The sequence below is a fragment of the Engraulis encrasicolus genome, chromosome 3 (assembly GCF_034702125.1).
Source record: "Engraulis encrasicolus isolate BLACKSEA-1 chromosome 3, IST_EnEncr_1.0, whole genome shotgun sequence".
Taxonomy (NCBI): Eukaryota; Metazoa; Chordata; class Actinopteri; order Clupeiformes; family Engraulidae; genus Engraulis; species Engraulis encrasicolus.
Genome location: NC_085859.1, coordinates 13,269,477 through 13,289,489, shown reverse-complemented (window position 1 = coordinate 13,289,489; position 20,013 = coordinate 13,269,477). Strand labels below are relative to the sequence as shown.

Genomic DNA, 20,013 nt, shown 5'->3' with positions numbered 1-20,013 from the left:
AACGGAACATAAATATTCTCTTAGGAACCCTAAAAGTTCTCTGAAGAACCTAAACGTATGGGAATAAGGCCAAAGGTCCTTTGAGAACCTTTTAGGCGACAGTCACCCTGTCCAGTTACACAGGGAGCAACAGTCATTGTGAATCAGTTTTGCATACTTTTGAGCAAATTTAATAAGCAATGGTAGAAATTAACACTAACAAAAGCACATATGACCAAAAATTTATCCAGAAAGGATGAAAAAGAGAAATGGACACTACCTGCAGAATAACCAGCTTTTTGTCATGTTTTGGTCATTGCTAAAAATAGTAATGTTATAATAATAGTAATTTCTATCCGTTGCTGTTAAATTTACACAACAGTATACAAAATGGATTCACAATGAGTTATGCTTCCTAACTTCACAGAGTGATATCAGGTAAGTATGATTAACTTGGAGTTGAATTTAATTGTTTTGGTGTTGCGTCCAAAAAAATGCCTGCTAAATACCTAAGCCCTTTTTGGAAAAACGTGCCCTCAGCCTATAGAAACCTAAATATCTCAGCCTGTGAAGCACATGAAAAGCATGAAATTAAAAAAAAATGCATGTAAAAAGCTAAGGCGACAATCTTGCATTAAAATGTGTTCTTTCAGTTCTAACATACCCACATTTTTAATTTGAAAAAAATCTCAAATCTCATGAGCCTGAATGCTTCATGTAGGTCAGGTTTTCCCAAACTGGGGTGCGTGGACCCCTGGGGTTGCGCGGCCTGCCATTAGAGGGTGCGCGAGCTGAATAGAGCAATGGTGGATATGTGTGTTTTATATCTAGCATTAATGAATATGAATTTGTTTTTAATTTTATGGTGAATTGTATGCTGGAAGGGCCCATCTGAAGTGCAGTTTAACTCCTTGACTATTGGAAAAGAGGATTCCCCAAAACGACTGTGCATAATGTGCAGTGAATTAGCAGTGAATCCACACTTGCGTGGCCATCAGCACTCCAAAATATTCGCTTAGGGGGTGCGCAGACCACATTGAAATGTACAAGGGGGTGCGCAGAGGGAAAAGTTTGAGCACCGCTGATCTAGGTAAATGCAGCTTCCAGCATCAATGGGTTAAAGGTGCACTGTGTAGGATGGTGGCCAGAGTAGGTATTGCAACTATGCTGCTCATGGCAACAATGTTACCTATTGCCAATTTTTATCTTTTCATGAATATTTGCTGGGTAAAACTAATATTCATGAGTAAGTACAGTGTGTTTTTCAGCTAAAGGTGTTCTGGAAATTCAACAAGGCAGACATGGAGAAGTTCCACCTTTTCATGTATGAAAAGTGCCTTTTTTTTGCCAATCATAATAAATACTTAGAATTTAATGGTGGTAATAAGTATTCATGAAAAAGGTAAAATTTGTGAATACGTAGTATGAATCCTGGAAATGAACTACCAAAAATATTACACAGTGCACCTTTAACATAACACTGTATGAAATACAAAGATAAAAGCGGACACAAGAAACATTACACCTCAATAATTTATTGGGAACCCAGTGTATTGCTTCGTGCATGTTGAAAGTGTTCATAACTATTTTATGGCTGTAGTGAGAATGAGAAACACAGGAGGACGGGTCAGGTCACTCCTGTTCCGTATGTTCTATCACAATCTCTGGTTTCTCCTCCTGCTGCATCTCTGAGTCTAGCTCACCATTCTGTGGAAGCTCTACGTTCTCCTCCACATCTTTCATCTCAGCCTCTACTACGATCTCCTCCTGTGACAACATTGCCTGCTCCTCCTTGCTATCCTCACTGCGTTCCGGTTCTTCGCTTTGTACTTCCTCTGTGTTTTCCAGTGTCTCCATGTCAACCTCTGTGTCAGCCACCTCCATTTTAGCGTCGGCTTCATTCTCTACGTTGCCATTGAGTTTGTTCTCTTCAGTATTGTCCACCACCTCCTCCTCCTCCTTCTCCTCCTTCTGTTCGACCTCCTCCTCCTTCTCCTTCTCCTTCTGTTCGACCTCCTCCTCCTTCTTCTTCTTGCTCTGCGCGGCCTGAGCGGCCTCCAGCTCCTTCTCAGCTCTGACTTTCTTTGCACGTTCGTCGTTGAAAGTCTTCAGATGTCTGTTTCGGCTCTCCAGCCTTATGACCCATTCATCTCGGAGCCTATAAAGTAAATCAAGCAGACAAGTGACAAGTGAGAACATTTTCATTTACGTAGCTACTCCTGTTCTTGCAGATTTACAAGAGTCCCCAACAGATCTCCTGCTTGGGTTCACATTAGCCTACCCTTGAACATATTTCTACTCAATTTAAAAAAAAAGGTTTTTCCTTTTGACTCCAATGTTGGGGATAAGGTTTCAGTGCAAAATTAAACTGTCGAAAAATATTGTAATATTCACAAGCTGGCGAGGCAAATTTAATCCGTTTTTGCAAAGGTTTACTACCTAGGTGGATAGCCGTGGTATGACAATGTCAATGCAGCGCTTTGCTTTTGACTGAGTTGATATTATGTATGATTAAATATTATTTGTGTGTTTAGAGTTGAGAGTGACAAGATATTGAGTGCAGTGAAATTATTACACGCCATGCAATTTTCTTGAAGGTTACTCAGAGTATCTAGGAACCCCGAGATATTTGACGAACAAAAACAGGTAATCGGAATGCTTCTGGGTCTTCACCATTTCCTTTGTGTGCTCATCAGTGTAGGGGCTCTCAAACTTGGTCCAGGTAGAGAAATTCTGAGGCACTCAATATTGCGCCCTGAGGAGGCCATAAGGGCTGAAACACGTAGGCACTGTAGTAATGTCTCTACCTGGACCTACTTTGAGGAACCTTTGATTGTGGAAGACCCCTAAAGGTTCTAGGCTACGGTATATTACCAAAAGTATTCACTAACCGGCCTTGACTCACATATGAACTGAACTGCCATCCCATTCCTAGCCCACAGGGTTCAATATGATACCAGCTCATTTTTTGCTCCTATTACAACTTCCACTCCTCTGGGAAGGCTGTCCACAAGGTTGAGGAGTGTGTTTATAGGAATCTTTGACCATTCTTCCAAAAGTGCCTTGGTGAGGTCACACACTGAGGTTGGTCGAGAAGGCCTGGCTCTCAGTCTCCGCTCTAATTCATCCCAAACGTGTTCTATCGGTTTCAAGTTAGGAGTCAGGGTAGGTCAAGTCAAGTTTGTCCATACCATACTCTGTCATCCATGTCTTTAAGGACCTTGCTATCCTATCTACTAAAACATTTTGGAAAATACCATACCTCCCATACCTCCCAACATGCACAAGTACAATGTTCTGGAATAGCCAGTCTAGAATCCAGACCTTAACGTCATTGAAAAGTGTGTGGATTGGATTGACAAGGAATGAAACCTGATTTAGCATTTTCGATAGAGTAAGGGGAAAATGCCAACTGTAGCATCTAAAGGAAGTGTCCGCAGGATAGTACAGTTCATCTAGTAATATCAGAGATTCTTTAAGTATATAGAGATATGCCAATGTAATAGGTTTCTATGGGCACCTAACATGACCAGGTTCCGGTCTGCCTAAAGGGGCGTGTCATAACGCTCCTAGCATTGAATAGAACAGTCCTTAGGTCTGCCTAGGTCTGCCTAAAGGGGGATCCCCCCCCCCCCCCCCCTTGCAGTAATAGGACCCGGAAACAATGGGCCAATGGAACCTCTCTCTCTCTACTCTCTCTGGTAATAGGCCTCAGGGCCAGATTATGGGGGCTCTGGGCCCCGGGGCCAGGAGTTTGCAAATGGCACCCCTACAGCCCACAGGTTGATTGCCGTTCCTGTGGTGTTTCCATGGTTTCTGTACTCCTACCGACACATATCTTATCATGTGTACATCAGAATAATAGTATATGTTTTATAAATTAAATTATATCGTACAGTACCACGCTAATCACATGTGAGCGCAACTTTTGAGTGACAGCAACTTCCAAACAATAAAGAAGTTGTGTCCGATCCCTAAAACTCTGCCTTGTCACCAGTGGCTGCTTGGTAACACAATCACTACGTTTACATATCTTTTTTAATTCCGAATGAAAAATTTAAAATTAATTAGTTCCGTTGAGTTCCCTTTGATCTTTCATTTCATTCCAAATAGTGAACTGTTTACATGACACTTTCAAAGCGGAATTACAATTCATTCAGAATTTAAGTGAGTTCATTTGGAAGTAAATGTCCCATGTAAACGTAGCCATTGAAGCGTTATTTAGCGAGCATACCAAACAATTCCAAGCGACATGACAACATGTTCTTCTAAACGGTGTCGTTAAGAGTACAAAATCCACGCAAGTGGATAAAACAGCCAGCCGACGACACAGCAGGTTCTTGTCATACACTGTGCAGGGCTCCAATGGGACTTCCAATGTTAAACACCTAGCCACTTAGTATTTTTGGAATTCTTGTCTGTGCGTGCAGTGGATTGTTTGTAAACATGAGAAATCTATGTATAAATGAACACAATTAACCTGCCTTTCGCCAGATCTGCATTTTCCACTCAGCTTTGCAAGCTACTCATGGAGCCGGGTGATTTTTCAGATTTGTCCAGTTCCCCAGCTCTCAGGCAGCCAGACCAATCAGGACCGCAGAATTTTCAGAAATGTGACGTGAACAAAGTTTAAATGTAGAGGAGAAGTGGGGAAAAGTGAAAGGCGGTGGGTTAGAACACAATCTGGTTCCAACAGTAAACCTGCTGTTTTTGTTAACTGTACTGTATGATGTTACTTTTCATATTAAATATTTTTTACTCTCTAAATAAATTGCCTGGCACAGCGTATTTCACAACGGAACGAGTTGTGTTTCCATGCCCTTCCAACAGAGATTCTTTAAGTATATAGAGATATGCCAATGTAATAGGTTGCTATGGGCTAAAGGGGCGTGTCATAATGCTCCTAGCATTGAATAGAACAGTCCTTAGGTCTGCCTAAAGGGGGATTTCCCCCTACTCCCCCTTGCAATAATAGAACCCGGAAACAATGGGCCAATGGAACCCCTCTCTCTCTACTCTCTCTGCTTCCACTGCCTCATGCCTACCCATGCCGGCAGTAGGCATGGCGTCTATCCCTGCCAGCCACCTCCTCCACATTGATATGGATTATTACATTTGGATGGGCCTGGCTGGCCACAGCCATGAATAATCCCCCGACCTTAAGGCTTTGGAAGGAACTGAGCACTATTGTATGACTCCTAGGGGAGGCTGGCACACACGCATGCACACACACACACAGGGCTGGACTGGGAAATAGGACTAGAAATAGGGCCCCTGGCAATTTTGGCTGCAAGGGACCCCTCCCTCATAATTAGTGGGGCAGAACTGACTCACCGGTGGGGCCTGCACCCTCAGGGGTCCCTATTTTCAGAAATGTAAAAAAAATATATATCTATGTTTTTTTACATTTCTGAAAATAGGGGCCCACGAGGGTGCAGGGCCCACCGGGAAATGCTCGGTATGCCAGATGGCCAGTCCAGCCCTGCACACACACACACACACACACACACACACACACACACACACACACACACACACACACACACACACACACACACACACACACACACACACACACACACACACACACACACACACACCGCATGTCGACAATTTGACTGCAGCTCAGTGGGCAGTGAGAGCAGTTGCAGTACTTCCTGAACTCCAATCTGTTGAGTCACTGCTGACGTTTCTATTGCCAATGTGTAATGATTTCATTTATGTTTGTAGTCTGTTGCCTGCCTGAGCCCGTTTTCACAAGTGAGATAGTCTGGAGGCTACCATATACAGGGTGTGATTTGTCGGAAAACCAGAAGGGGGGATGGGTTTCAGATTTTAAGCAATGTCAATGGAATTCCATAAAGCTGTGATTAGAATCATGTAGAAAAAGTGGAGATATCAAACCCCCCCCATCCCCCCCTACAAATCGCACCCAGACCATATGCAATATCTTAAAGGAGAGGTGCAGTTTACGATTGCCCATGGCCGTATATTGGGCGTTAAGAATGTTTCAAAGGTCCAACAATGACTTACTTTGACAGGGCACTCCCCTTCATGCGGGTTTCCTCAGTGTCTGATACCTGGGAGTGCTTCTCAATCCTCTGCTCCCAGAATGACGTAATGACCTGCTTCTCATGGATTAGAGCCAAATTCATCTGAAAGCAGAATAATGTATCTGTCAAGTGTCATAGAGCCAAGTACCGCCATTTATAAATTAGGTTCAAATTCACATGCCACTAAAGCAAGAATACCTTTATTCAGTGTTCTCAATGTACCTAGAATAGGTAATAAAATTACCAACCTGAACCAAAAACCCCTGCCCTTTGACCTCCAGTTGTTTGGCACGTTGTCTTGTTATGTAAATCAACCATCTGACATTTTGTGACAAAATGTGACATTTTAATGCATTTGTCCACCTCTGACAACACAGATGAACATGATGTAAAAGACTACAGTACGGTTTACCAGCACTAAGTACCATTTGTGAAGGAAAATACAAATGCATATCACAAGCATGGCCGTAACTACCACTGAGGACACAGAGGTCATGTCCTCAGTATTTTTTTTCACTAATGTAAAACTTATATATGACGAAATTGATATTTGATCAACAATGATAAATTCAGTCTGTATATGACACCCCCATTTATGCTCAAGGCAGTGATGAAAACGAAAAAGATTGACTGAAGTATTTGAAGCATTCTAAAATTACAGTACAAAGTACAGCACACAGTATTTGACCTCGGTATTTGAAAATGTCTGGTTACGGCCCTGATCACAAGATATTGATTTTCAGAGGTTTTATGTTATTTCTTTACTGTAATAGAACTGACATTGTAACAACGAAATATGCACAACTATGCACACAGCAAACAAATTATTCTAGGAAAACCTGAAACACTCATACTGTCTTCACTATACACTGAAAAAATATATAAATGCCCAAAACATCGATGCCACATGGAAGTGCTCTACCCATAAGTGAGCATATTTCATATGGTCTTGTTTGGGGGATGTACACACATTTGAATTGAGATTTCAATTTAATTGAATTGTGGATTGAGATTGTTCAGACTGTGAAGTTCTGCCAAGCTGCATTATAATTCAATACCACTTCAATTTCTTCCACCGCTTTTGCTTTCTGACTGAACCTACAGCATATTCTAAAATATTTCAGTGTTTGAAAATGTGAAGTATTTTTGTTGCTGTAATATTTTTGAATAGGTTCACATGTTCCTTTTCAACCATATGTAAAAACAATTTATAGGCTGGGCCAGAGTGTGAACTGGCAGATATACAGTCCATCCGGACACTAAACGAAGCAATGGCACCCCACAGCCTTTAAAGCTGTCATCGTGTTTCTTATTTATATTGCCATCATAAACACTGAATTTTACCAGGACTAACGTTGTCAAGGTAAATCATGACGAACATGCAGCAGTGCTAGAGAGAATACATATATAGGACTTTACAAAATCCTGCAGTACTTCAGAATGTACCTACCTGTATCTATCTATGTATGCATGCCTATCTATCTATCTATCTATCTATCTATCTATCTATCTATCTATCTATCTATCTATCTATCTATCTATCTATCTATCTATCTATCTATCTATCTATCTATCTATCTATCTATCTATCTATCTATCTATCTATCTATCTATCTATCTATCAGAACTGACCTTTAACTTTAAGTGAATTCCAACTCAGCCTGGTTACTGCCTCTCCCGTGATGTTGCTGAGGAGACTACAGCTGCTGCACCAGACAGACCGATCTCCACACGCTCGACGATCCACCCAAAGAGCATTGTGTATGTGTGTGTGTGTGTGTGTGTGTGTGTGTGTGTGTGTGTGTGTGTGTGTGTGTGTGTGTGTGTGTGTGTATGTGTGTGTGTGTGTGTGTGTGTGTGTGTAAAGAGAGGTGGGGCAGGACCATTCCTATCATTGTTCTGTCACACATCGCATCCGATTGCAGACTACCCACAACAGTGTTGTTGAATTCATGCACACGCACACACACACAGAGAGAGAGAGAGAGACAGACAGACACTAGACTTGGACTCAAACTAGAAAAAAACACACTTAATGGCACACTTGATGCAGTTTTATTAGTTGAGTATGTACATACTCAAACTGCTTCTGTTGGAGGGACATTTAAGTGGTTAAAGACACACTTTTGGATCTTTGGCATATACACTGAAACAGAGTACAGCATTACCACTGTCTCTTCACACCCAGAGACACGCACACGCTCCCCACCCGCCTGCACACACACACACACACACACACACACACACACACACACACACACACACACACACACACACACACACTAACCTTATCTCTGTCACTGACACCAGCCCCAATACAATCCTGTGGTGCCGCTGGGGAGGCGTGCGCATGCCAGACACCACTACGTCAACACCCCCGTGTGAGCCAGGCCAGGGGCCATGCCGCTGCGCTTCCACCACTGTTGCCAGATTGGGCTGTTTCCCGCCCAATTGGGCTGTTTAGGATGGCCGTGTGCGGGTAAAAATGGCATTTAGAAGAAAAACCCGCCCAATTTTTGCCATAGAAATCAATAGAATTGGGCGGGATTTTGTGCTTCTAGGCGGGTTTTGAGCATTTTTTGGGCTGGAAATCATCAGCCTCATCTGGCAACCCTGGCTTCCACATAGCAGGACGTGAGGGGATAAGAGAAGGATGAGAAGATACTATAAACACTCAGAGAGATGAGAGGTGCAGAGAGAATATGACCCAGAGAGAGGCAAATAGGAAAAGAAACACTGTTGTTATGGTAATTAATGGCAAAAAATCAACCACAGAGGTTTCCTTTTATCCCCAAGCAGACACAAGAGCCTCTTTTCCACTGCCGGCTTTCTGCTAGACAGCTACAGCTCAACACAGCATAACTCAGCCGCCACTTTTTGCTTCACGATTGAGTTGTGTCGTGCCTATTCGGAAAGCAAAAGGTGGCGGCTGAGTTGCGCTGTGTGGAGCTGTGTAGGCCTACCAGAAAACTGGCAGTGGAAAAGAGGCAAAAGTGAACTCTAAATTCAGAGGTAATTCTAGACCCATCTGGGGCCCCGAGGCAAAATCCCTCCGCTTTTACCGCTGTGAGCTCAGAGCTTGTCAGTCCTGTGGGGCCCTGTAATGGCTTGGGGTCCTCCAACAGTTGCCTGTGTCGCCTGTTAGCTTAGCTCAGTGGTTCTCAAACTTTTTTATCATTCCCCCCAGAGGGTCTGAATGCTTCCGGGCCCCCCCCAAGCAACAGCAGACTGATTTTGCCATCGCTGCATTTCCTTGGGGGTAAAAACCCAAAATCAGATGTCACACGCCCCCCCTGAGATGCCTTTACGTGCCCCCAGGGGGGCTTACGCCCCACTTTGAGAAACACTGGCTTAGCTAATCCTCTGTTGTGGAATACAGTTTGGCTGTTGTAAGGAGCTGGCCACGGATCCTCAAGGATACTGTAGCCTCTTACTGCAGACGGGGTCGCCGACGGACCTATTCATCAGCTGAAAATACTCAATTACATCATAACAACAATGCTATGTCATTACAGAGAGCCTTAAGTAACAAGCCATTACAGTTTTGGTGACAGTAAGGTAGGCTCTGCGCTAAGAGGTTAAAGTATCATCGAACAGACATTGGCTATGATATGAGTCAATGCGCAAATATGATTTCTGTCTACAAAGACACTCCTTCCCACAGAGACCTGTGACCTCATGAAAGGGCAAGGGGCGGATCATTACACCGTGTTGCCTGTTAGCTAATCCTCTGGTCCAGCCTAACAGTGGGATCACGGACACTTGTGTTGGAGTGAAGGCTTACTCAAGCAGTTCACCGATAATGGGTTTACATGTAAGGTAAACAGATATGACTCCCTACTAATCAGTTTAAACTGATATTGTTTGCTGTAATGAGTTTTTAATCAGCATTGTGCAAAAGAGCAGAGTAGAAAACAATAAAGCGGAATAGAAAAAGCACACATGGCATCCCACATGACATACCAGACGATATTACTGAAGCGCAGTCCATTTATATCTGGCCAGCTGACGGGGCTAATGTCGATCATTACCGCTTGTTCTTTTACGCAGATCTATTTTGTGTCTATTGTACGCCAGATTCTTTTCACAGACACCCAGGGGCGGAGCCGGGGTTGGGGGGTTTTGGGGGGGCATAGGGGCCAGAAACCCCGGGCCTCACCACTAAGGGGGGCCCCCTACCAATGGCTTTGGATTTCTAAACACCTCAGAGGTCCCATTTGCGATATTTCAGTATTTTTTAAGTAGTTCAGTATTATGCTTAACAGCAAAGTTGGTGTTAAATGCCTTTATTGCCGGTATTTTTTACAGTATTTCTCAATTGGTTTTGTACATTTCTGGAATCTCTCTCGCAATTTGCAAAACACAATATTCATTCTCACAACAGCTTTAACAAATGGCAAAACACCGTGGATGACCTGCAAAACCAAGTATCTTGCTCAAAACCCTTGGTTTGTCTTTCAAAACCAAGCTTGTGTGTCAATGAACGTGTCAGTGCCAGCAGAATGGTTAGTCATTGTGTCATAGTGCATGGACAAGCTAGTCAAATCGATTTGTCATGTTGTCAATTGACTAGTACACTCTTGAGGATCTTTCCTGAAGCAAAATGTTGTTTAGATTGGATGGGAAATGTTGTAACTTCAACTTTATATTATTGATCATCAGATGAAATTGTACTAGATATACATTCAGAGTATGAACTATTTATTGACAGGTTTTCTCATTGCAAAATGGAAAAAATAGCCAACTCGGTTGAGGAGTCAAAATGCGCCCTCTACCACCCCTTTTCACTTGTCTTGCAGGACCATGTGAAAAAAATATAGAACTGTAAAGCAAAATAAATTTGAAACAATACACTGATACTGTATAAATTGTTGTAGTTGTGTGAAATTCTAGGGAAATATTGTAATTTTGTGTGGAGTGTAATTACTATAAAGGGCACATGAGGCATACAGTAATGTAATGCAGTATAGTGCCTATTGTTGTATTGCATGCCTGTTTTCTCTTTCCCTTCTACTGCCTTTGATTAGAAAGAGTCAATATTTACCAGCGAGCAATTTACCAATTCAGATCACATTTATAGACAAAAATCCAATGGAAATTATACAGTGCTTAACACATTATGGCAGCTTGGTAAATAATTTTGCATGGTAAGACTTATACTATGACATAGGGCCTAAATGTTTTGGGGTTTGAGATAGTTTTGTGTATTCAGGGACAATGCTTTTTGAGTGATATGACAAAAGCAATTGATAATGTACGAAAAAGCTGAGAATTGTACACAACCATCTGCATGGTGATGAAAGCATTTGCTAAATGCTGAAAACTATGAGAAACGTATTTTACCATGTGCAAAGATAACAGCAGGAAGTCACAATTGAACAAGACGTTTTGAGAATGATTATTATGTTGTGAGAAATGTAAAAAACCAATTGAGAAATACTGTAATCATTAGGTGTGAGGGGGGCCTCTGACACATCTCTCGCCCTACCCCCCACCACCCCCCCCCCTCACAATACCAGTGCTCCGCCCCTGCAGACACCAACTGTATGTCCATCATTTATAAATTAGGTTCAAATTCACATGCCACTAAAGCAAGAATACCTTTATTAAGTGTTCTCAATGTACCTACAATAGGTAATAAAATTACCAGCCTGAACCAAAAACCCCTGCCCTTTGACCTCCAGTTGTTTGGCATGTTGTCTTGTTATGTAATGTACAATAAATCAACCATCTGACACTTTTGCTTCACGATTGAGATGTGTCGTGCCTATTCGAAAAGCAAAAGGTGGCGGCTGAGTTGCGCTGTGTGTTTTTAAGTAGTTCAGTATTATGCTTAACAGTAAAGTTGGTGTTAAATGCCTTTACTGCCGGTATTTTTTAATCATTAGGTGTGAGGGGGGGCCTCTGACACATCTCTCGCCCCCCCTGTCACAATACCAGTGCTCCGCCCCTGCAGACACCAACTGTATGTTCAAGCTAACAGTGAAGCAGCCAAGCTTTGCTGAACTCTTCTTATAAACTGTCCAGCGGCGACGTCTTTTTTATGGATAAATAGCACATATCAAGCAATGGCTTGTGTATGTTTATTAGGGCAATATATAAAAGTAATACAATAAAGGAAAACCATCTGCTTTTTCTTGGAGTGTATGTTAAAAAGTTCCCCTACTCACACAGCAGATGAATTTGCTCTGGCTACCCAATAGAGAAATAATGATTGCTTTTGGTTTGAATGTGAAGCACTTAAACAGAGATGGTCGTAGTTAGATACCATCTCTGACTTAAAGTACTTACAGTTTTTCTCGATTGGTTTGGCTAATTTCTCAAAACTGAGATGACATTCTCAAAACAACACGGACAAATCTCCAAACCAACTTACAATTTCCCACAACAGAATGGCATTTTTCATTGCTTTCATCAAATTTCAAATGCTTTGTACATGTCTCAAATGTTTAGTACATTCCGGCAGATGGCTATATACAAGTACCCTACAGTTGACACATTGAGCATACATTTAGCACATTTTCCAAATAAATTGACCTGTCTTATCTAAACAAATTAGACAATTCTCAGTCTAATGGTTGCCCTCTCCAAAACATGTCAGCATGATTTCATTGTGTGAATCATCATATGCAAAGTAGTCTACACAATTGTCAAAACAGTCAAGGACATAATATTTTAAGAATTTCTTTACTGTAAACAGTAAATTCATGACAGCGTTCAACAGGCCAGATGGTATTGTACCTTTACTAGTTTGTAGAAAATAATTTTACAACCGTGTATACAGTTTCTTCTGTTATTTGGCTAATTTCTTGACATTTTTTCAAACGGCATTCTGTGGAAGGAATTTAGTTTCGACACACGGGTAAACTGTTTTTGGAGTGATATGAGCAAGTGATGAGGATCCATGGCGTTATGCTGAACCATCCAATTTATTTTGACAGAATGACTAAATGAATGCAAATGAGCCAAACCAATTGAGAAGGATATATGCCATTTTTATGGTACTGACTATTTATGTGGGAGAAGGTTTAATGCTGATGCAAGAATGAGCTGTTTTGGGAGGTATATGGCATTTTGCTAGTTATCTGAACTGTTGTGCAGAAGTGTAAGAATGTTTAGCCAAATGACCCAAAATTTATAGAAATGTCATCTCGGTTTCAAGAAATTAGCCAAACCAATCGAGAAAAACTGTAAAGGTGCACTGTGCAACATTGTGGCCAGAGTAGGTATTGCAACTATGCTGCTCATTGAAACTGTGCTTTCTACTGGCAAATTTGATCTTTTAATGAATATTTACCAGATAATAAAGTAATATTTACTATTATGACCAAAGTACTGTACGTGTTGCTGCTAAAAATGACTATTTTTGGAAATTCAAAGTGGCAGACAATGGAGAAGATTCCCCTTTTCATGTGTGAAAAGTGCTATTTTCCCACTCATAATGAATACTCAGAATTTGATGGTGGTGGTAAGTATTACTGAAAAAGGTAACATTTGGTAATGGGCAGCATGAATTCTGGAAATAAACTACTAAAAATATTACACAGTACACCTTTAAGCACTCTACTGCTTATGTAGTTATGATATCATCTTCCTGGTAGCAAACATGACGATGTACATACATACATACTGTATCTATTCCTATCTGCAATGACAACATGAAATATATCAAAATATCACTCACATACACACTCAGACAGGCACACACACACACACACACACACACACACACACACACACACACACACACACACACACACACACACACACACACACACACACACACACACACACACACACACACACACACACACACACACAGACACACACACACACACCATCCTCACCCCGACACACACGCCCGATCCTCACCACCACACACACACACACACACACACACACACACACACACACACACACACTACTGTAGTGTCTGAGCACTCTAACTTACAAGAGCCAATCTCACAGCTGTCACCATCCACAGCTAGCCCAACACTCAAGTCTATTTGTGTCTGCATTTGTGGAAGGTGTGTGTGTGTGTGTGTGTGTGTGTGTGTGTGTGTGTGTGTGTGTGTGTGTGTGTGTGTGTGTGTGTGTGTGTGTGTGTGTGTGTGTGTGTGTGAGGATGGGAGGCGGTGATTTGGTATGCTGTTACAGTCAAAGTGTAAGGACCAAGGATGTCACAGGCCTTTGACTGTTATGGAAACAAATCCAATTGACTTGTCGTTGATGTAAATGACTGTAAGTGGCCAGATAGGCTACAACAGAGACCTCTCTTCACATGCCCTCTTCATAGAGATATCTCAGTAGGACTACCATGGTGGAGGAGGCCATGCTTCTGAATGAGGTGTCTTGCGGGGGCAGCCGTGGCCTAGTGGTTAGAGAGTTGGTCTTTCAATCGAGGGGTTGCAGGTTCGAATCCCCCCTGACCTCTCCCTACATCTACCTACATCCATGGCTGAAGTGCCCTTGAGCAAGGCACCTAACCCCACATTGCTCCAGGGACTGTAACCAATACCCTGACAAATAATAACTGTAAGTCACTTTGAATGAATGAAAGCGTGACACGCTGACTTGGACCCTCTATGGCGTTTGAGCATCACGACTTTGCATGTTAACTCGTGCTCCACAACGCCTGTGGCAGGTTCATTTTAGGCATGGTTTTGGTCGGGACACAATTTCTCAATTTTCCTCGCTTCTTTGGCTGTTCTTGGTCAAAGGTTAAGCAGCAGGAAAATTGCTTTATTGACAGGTTATGGTTAGCATGGTTTTGGTCAGGGCACAGCAGAAAAGAGCATTTTCACAATTAACAACAGAAATTCGGTGCGGCAAGAGAAATTCGCAGACACGGCGAGAAAACTCTCATCTCTCTCAAATCTCATCACGTGACAAAAGTGGTTCCCTCCTGCATTGAGGAGCACAACTTAACTTGCACAACTTAACTTCACGTCGCACTCAATGCGGAATACATTTTTTTTTTAATTGCGTGAAATAAATACGCCTTTGCATGAGGACAGTCTGAACAGGAAGTTCTTAAACAAGCCATCAAAATCAGGGAGTCTTTCCCAGTGTGTGCCTCTCTAGGGACACTATCCACTAGGGCTGTAACGATACACTCAACTCACGATTCGGTTTGTATCACGATTCATGACCTGCGGTTCGATACACCCCTCGATTTTACATTTGCCAACATTATAATCTTTATGAATAAAAAATATGATAGTTCAAAGGTAGAATAGGTTACAAGAGGCTACAAATAATTTTTAAAAGTTTCTATATAATAATGATGATGCTTGGAAGCACTATCACTTCTTATCATGTGGTTGTTTTCTGGGCAGATAGGTATCAAAACCTTACTGCCACGATACTGCCACTTTATATCACGATACAGTATCGTCACTCTGAGTATCACGATTTCTCGGTTCGATACAATATTGTTACAGCCCTACTATCCACTCTGGACAGCAAACTTTTCTCATGCTGCAGAGCGGCAACAAATGTCCTGTGTTTTTGTGCCAAACTGTTTAAGTACTTTGAGTTTTCCTATATAATTTCTCTTGTCATAATAATACATTTTATTGCATTATTAGTAGTACTAGTAGTAGTAAGCTATTATTATGCAGCTGTTGTTGTTAATGATGATAGTAGTAATAGTAGTACCATGTACTGCACATACTGTATGTATGGTCCCTGTATAGTTTACGTATTATCATTATTCTTATTCATAACATTAACTTAACCTTTAAGACATCATCATTAAAGCACTAAAGTACAAATATATATGTGTCAACTTTACTCCCAGTGTTTTAAATTGGTTGTATACGTTTCACTGTGCAGAAGCAAATGCAACGGACATGCCTGACATTTCTCCATCCCTGCGCCATGATATTCTTTAAGCCTTGGGTATTAAGTACAGATCACTCCAAGACTGACTCAAGTGTCTATTTTGGAAACGTCTGGATCTGTGTTTGTAATTAGTATATCTATATCTTAGTAGCTTGACATTGGTTGGCCAAGTTAATGTCAAAGACAAAAAACTATAGTATTAGAAATCATTTACATTATCATCTGCCAACAAATGACATATTGAGCACTAGCAAATCAAACGGTAAATGAAATAAAATAAAATAAATAAATGTAGATGAACAGCAAGCAAACAAGCAGCTCTGTGCGGTAATCCCCCAAGAACCCTTGCTGGTAAGACAAGCTGGGTCATCTCATGCGTTAGGACCCTGACATCCATCCCTGCCAAGTTTGCCTTTGGCTGGAGACAGACAAGCCCTTTCTCCCAACCCTCCCTTACCTCAAGTCTTAGCAGGTTCACTTTCTGAGAGTGAAGGGAATGTGGGGAATGTTGAAAGCCATAAAATACAATGTAGAATAGTAGAACAGTTCATTGTTGTAGAATACAATGTTGAAAAGCTCACAGCCTTGAGAGGTTAAGCACACGTGACCTTCAAGAGGAACTCTAGACGTACAGCCCTGTCCAGGCCTCTCATATGCACTTCCAGAAGTGTTTTCCGCAGTTTAAACTTGATCTGGTAGAACTTAATATCGTAGGGCTCACCTCTGCATGTTCAGATGCAACACATTAGGGTCCTTTTAATTAAGATGTGACTGTTGAAGGACCCTTGGCCACAGGCCCTCTCAAAATAGATCCAACACAGTGACTAAAAACATTTTTCAAACAACTCAACAAGAAGTTTGGTCTAGTAGTAAATACAACAATTATATCTGCAGAGACAGGGTTCTGTTGCAACTCAGTCTTATTAAAGGACTATTGATGCATCCTATACACTGACTAAACCCTGCTCTCATGCACTTAAAAGATGCATGAACCCTGCTTTTTACTTCCACACGTATTATATGCTATTGAATAGGTCCATATTTGGGCAGTCATGGGTAAGTGGTTAGGGCGTCAGACTTGTAGCCCAAAGGCTGCCGATTCGACTCCCAACCTGCCAGGTTGATGGGGGGAGTAATTAACCGGTGCTCTCCCTCATCCACCTCCATGACTGAGGTACCTTGAGCATGGTACCGTCCCGCCGCAATGCTCCCTTGGGGCGCCATTGAGGGCTGCCCCCTTGCACGGGTGAGGCATAAATGCAATTTCGCTGTGTGCAGTGTGCAGTGTTCACTTGTGTGCTGGAGTGCTGCTGTGTCACAATGACAATGGGAGTTGAGCCCAATTGGGCTTTCACTTTTCACATATGTGACTGATTACGTAGTAGTGCATATTTAATCAGTTTAATAACATTTAATTGGATTAAAAGCCGAGATGCTGCAAGGATCTTTTCTGTCAATTTAACATGAACAATTATGACAGTATTATTGGCTCATTTCGAGGACTTTAAATACTTTGTAGTAACAACTTGACATTGTAGTAACAATTTTGTTTTCTTGGCTGATTTAGTTGGGCAACTTTCTGCTAAGTACACTTGCTGTGGGTTGTTTCATGACTTTACTGAGGAGGTCAGCTCTATGTTTTCATTTTGTCATTATGTCCTCTGACGTTCTGGCCACCCCAAGGCCACAGATGTCTTTTTAAACTGGTGTTGAGCTGTAAAGCCACCCCCCGCCACATACACAAATGCAAACACAGAGGGCGTCACATGGCGCTCATATGTCACTGGTTGGTAGTTGGTAGCAGTACAGGTGCAATACCTACTCTGACCACCATCCTACACAGTGCACCTTTACAGTTTTTCTCAATTGGTTTTGTACATTTCTCGAATCTCTTTCGCAATTTGCAAAACACAATATTCATTCTCAAAACAGCTTTAACTAGAAGCACTCAGAGAGCGCAGACCTCCGTCAAGGAAGCTGCTTGATACATTTGACCATGTTGACCGTAAGCAAAGAAGGTGGATCTAACAAGAAGCACGTCTTGCACAAACACCTCAAAAAGAGAAGAAGAAGTACGGGACAACGCCCCCTTAGGAGACCCAACTTGAACACATGCTTTTGCATTGAGTGGGCGTGTTTTGTGATATCTTCCTCTTATCCAGTATTTTTGCCCAAGTCTTTCTGCCTTGTTTTTGTGCTGTTCCCGCAATTCAATTTCTGGTCACTAGGGGGCGTCTAGATGGTGAAGAATCTTTTGAAAAGTCCTGGTTCCGGTATGTGATCCGGATCACCACCAGAATCACTAGTTGCTTGGGTCATTATCAACAAATTATTCGTCCACATCTGTTGATTAGTTTTTGAGTTATGCTGCTGACAAACAGACAGACAAACAGACAGACAGACAAACAAACGAATCCAACGCGACCGAAAACATTACCTCCTTGGTGGAGGTAACAAATGGCAAAACACCATGGATGACCTGCAAAACCAAGTCTCTTGCTCAAAATCCGTAGTTTGTCTTTCAAAAGCAAGTTTTGGTGTCAATGAACGTGTCAGTGCCAGCAGAATGGTTAGCCATTGTGTCATAGTGTATGGACAAGCTAGTCAAATCAATTTGTCATGTTGTCAATTGACTAGTACACTCTTGAGGATCTTTTCTGAAGTGAAATGTTGTTATATATTAAATATTTTGGCGGGTGAGATAGTTTCATGTATTCAGCGACAAAGATTTTTGAGTGATATGACGAAAGCAATCGATAATGTACGAAATCACTGAGAATTGTACACAACCATGGTATGGTTGACGAAAGCATGTGCTATATGCCGAAAACAATGAGAAACTGATTTGATCATGTGCACAGGTAACACCAGGAAGTCACAATTGAGCAAAGACTTTTGAGAATCATTATTCTGTTGTGAGAAATGTACAAAACCAATTGAGAAAAACTGTAATAGGCAACAGGAGGCCCTACCCTTTGTAAGCCACAGCTGAGAACAAATGATTAGTTGTTAAATAGTTCACAAAGGTTTCGGATGAGATTTTGACCCATTCCTTCACTGCAAATTGTTCTAGTTAGTCCTATGGACTGTGCGCATGGTGGGCATTTATTTTCAGTATCACACCCACCACAGATTCTCTTACAGTTTTTCTCAATTGGTTTTGTACATTTCTCACAACAGAATAATCATTCTCAAAACTTCTTGTTCAATTGTGACTTCCTGCCGTTACCTGTGCACATGGTAAAATACGTTTTTCATAGTTTTCAGCATTTAGCAAATGCTTTCGTCCACCATGCAATGGTTGTGTACAATTTTCAGCTTTTTCGTACATTATCAATTGCTTTTGTCATATCACTCAAAAAGCTTTGTCACTGAATGCATGAAACTATCGCACCCCCCAAAACATTTAGGCCCTAGGTCATAGTTTAAGTCTTGACATGCAAAATGATTTACCAAGCTGTCATAATGTGATAAGCACTGTATAATTTCCATTGGATTTTTGTCTATAAATGTGATCTGAATTGGTAAATTGCTCACAGGTAAATATTGACTCTCTCTAATCAAAGGCAGTATAAGGGATAGAGAAAACAGGCATACAATACAACAGTAGGCACTGCACTGCATTATATTACTCTTTGCCTCATGTGGCCTTTATAATTACGCTCCACGCAAAATTACAATATTTCCCTATAATTTCACAAGACAGTAAGTGCACTTTATACAGTATCAGTATATTGTTTCAAATTTATTTTGCTTTACAGTTCTAGATTTTTTTTCACATGGGCTTGCAAGACAAGTAAAAAGGGATGGTAGAGGGCGCATTTTGACACCTCAACCAGAGTTTGCTATTTTTCCTATTTTGCAATGAGAAAACCTATCAATAAATAGATCATACTCTAAATGTATATTTAGTACAATCTTATGTGATCAATGTAATATAAAGTCGAATTTACAACATTTCCCAATCTAAACAACATTTCGCTTCAGAAAAGATCCTCAAGAGTGTACTATTCAATTGACAACATGACAAATTGATTTGACTAGCTTGTCCATACACGGACTACACTATGACACAATGACACAAAATCTTGGGTTTTGAGCAAGAGACTCGGTTTTGCAGGTCATCCACGGTGTT

General features: G+C 41.5%; 1 protein-coding gene across 2 annotated transcripts; it reads right to left on the bottom strand.

The window, feature by feature from the left end:
* Positions 1-651: 651 nt before the first annotated feature.
* On the bottom strand, positions 652-7,781 carry LOC134445230 (cilia- and flagella-associated protein 251). Of its 2 annotated transcripts, XM_063194306.1 has the most exons (4): positions 7,665-7,781; positions 6,281-6,350; positions 6,013-6,134; positions 652-2,137 (listed from the first exon to the last, which is right to left on the bottom strand). In XM_063194306.1, exons 3-4 carry the CDS (start codon positions 6,132-6,134, stop codon positions 1,612-1,614), a joined length of 648 nt encoding a protein of 215 aa, XP_063050376.1. In that variant the 5' UTR covers positions 6,281-6,350; positions 7,665-7,781; the 3' UTR covers positions 652-1,611. The 2 variants fall into 2 exon arrangements, with proteins under 2 accessions (XP_063050376.1, XP_063050375.1); XM_063194305.1 differs by lacking the exon at positions 6,281-6,350.
* Between the last annotated feature and the right edge of the window lie 12,232 nt (positions 7,782-20,013).

Excerpts from the sequence above, each read along its gene's own strand:
- LOC134445230 (XM_063194306.1), bottom strand. The coding sequence starts at position 6,134 with ATGAATTTGGCTCTAATCCATGAGAAGCAGGTCATTACGTCATTCTGG. Across the intron at positions 2,138-6,012 it reads AAGGGGAGTGCCCTGTCAAA|GCTCCGAGATGAATGGGTCA; the intron begins GTAAGTCATTGT and ends TTTACTTTATAG.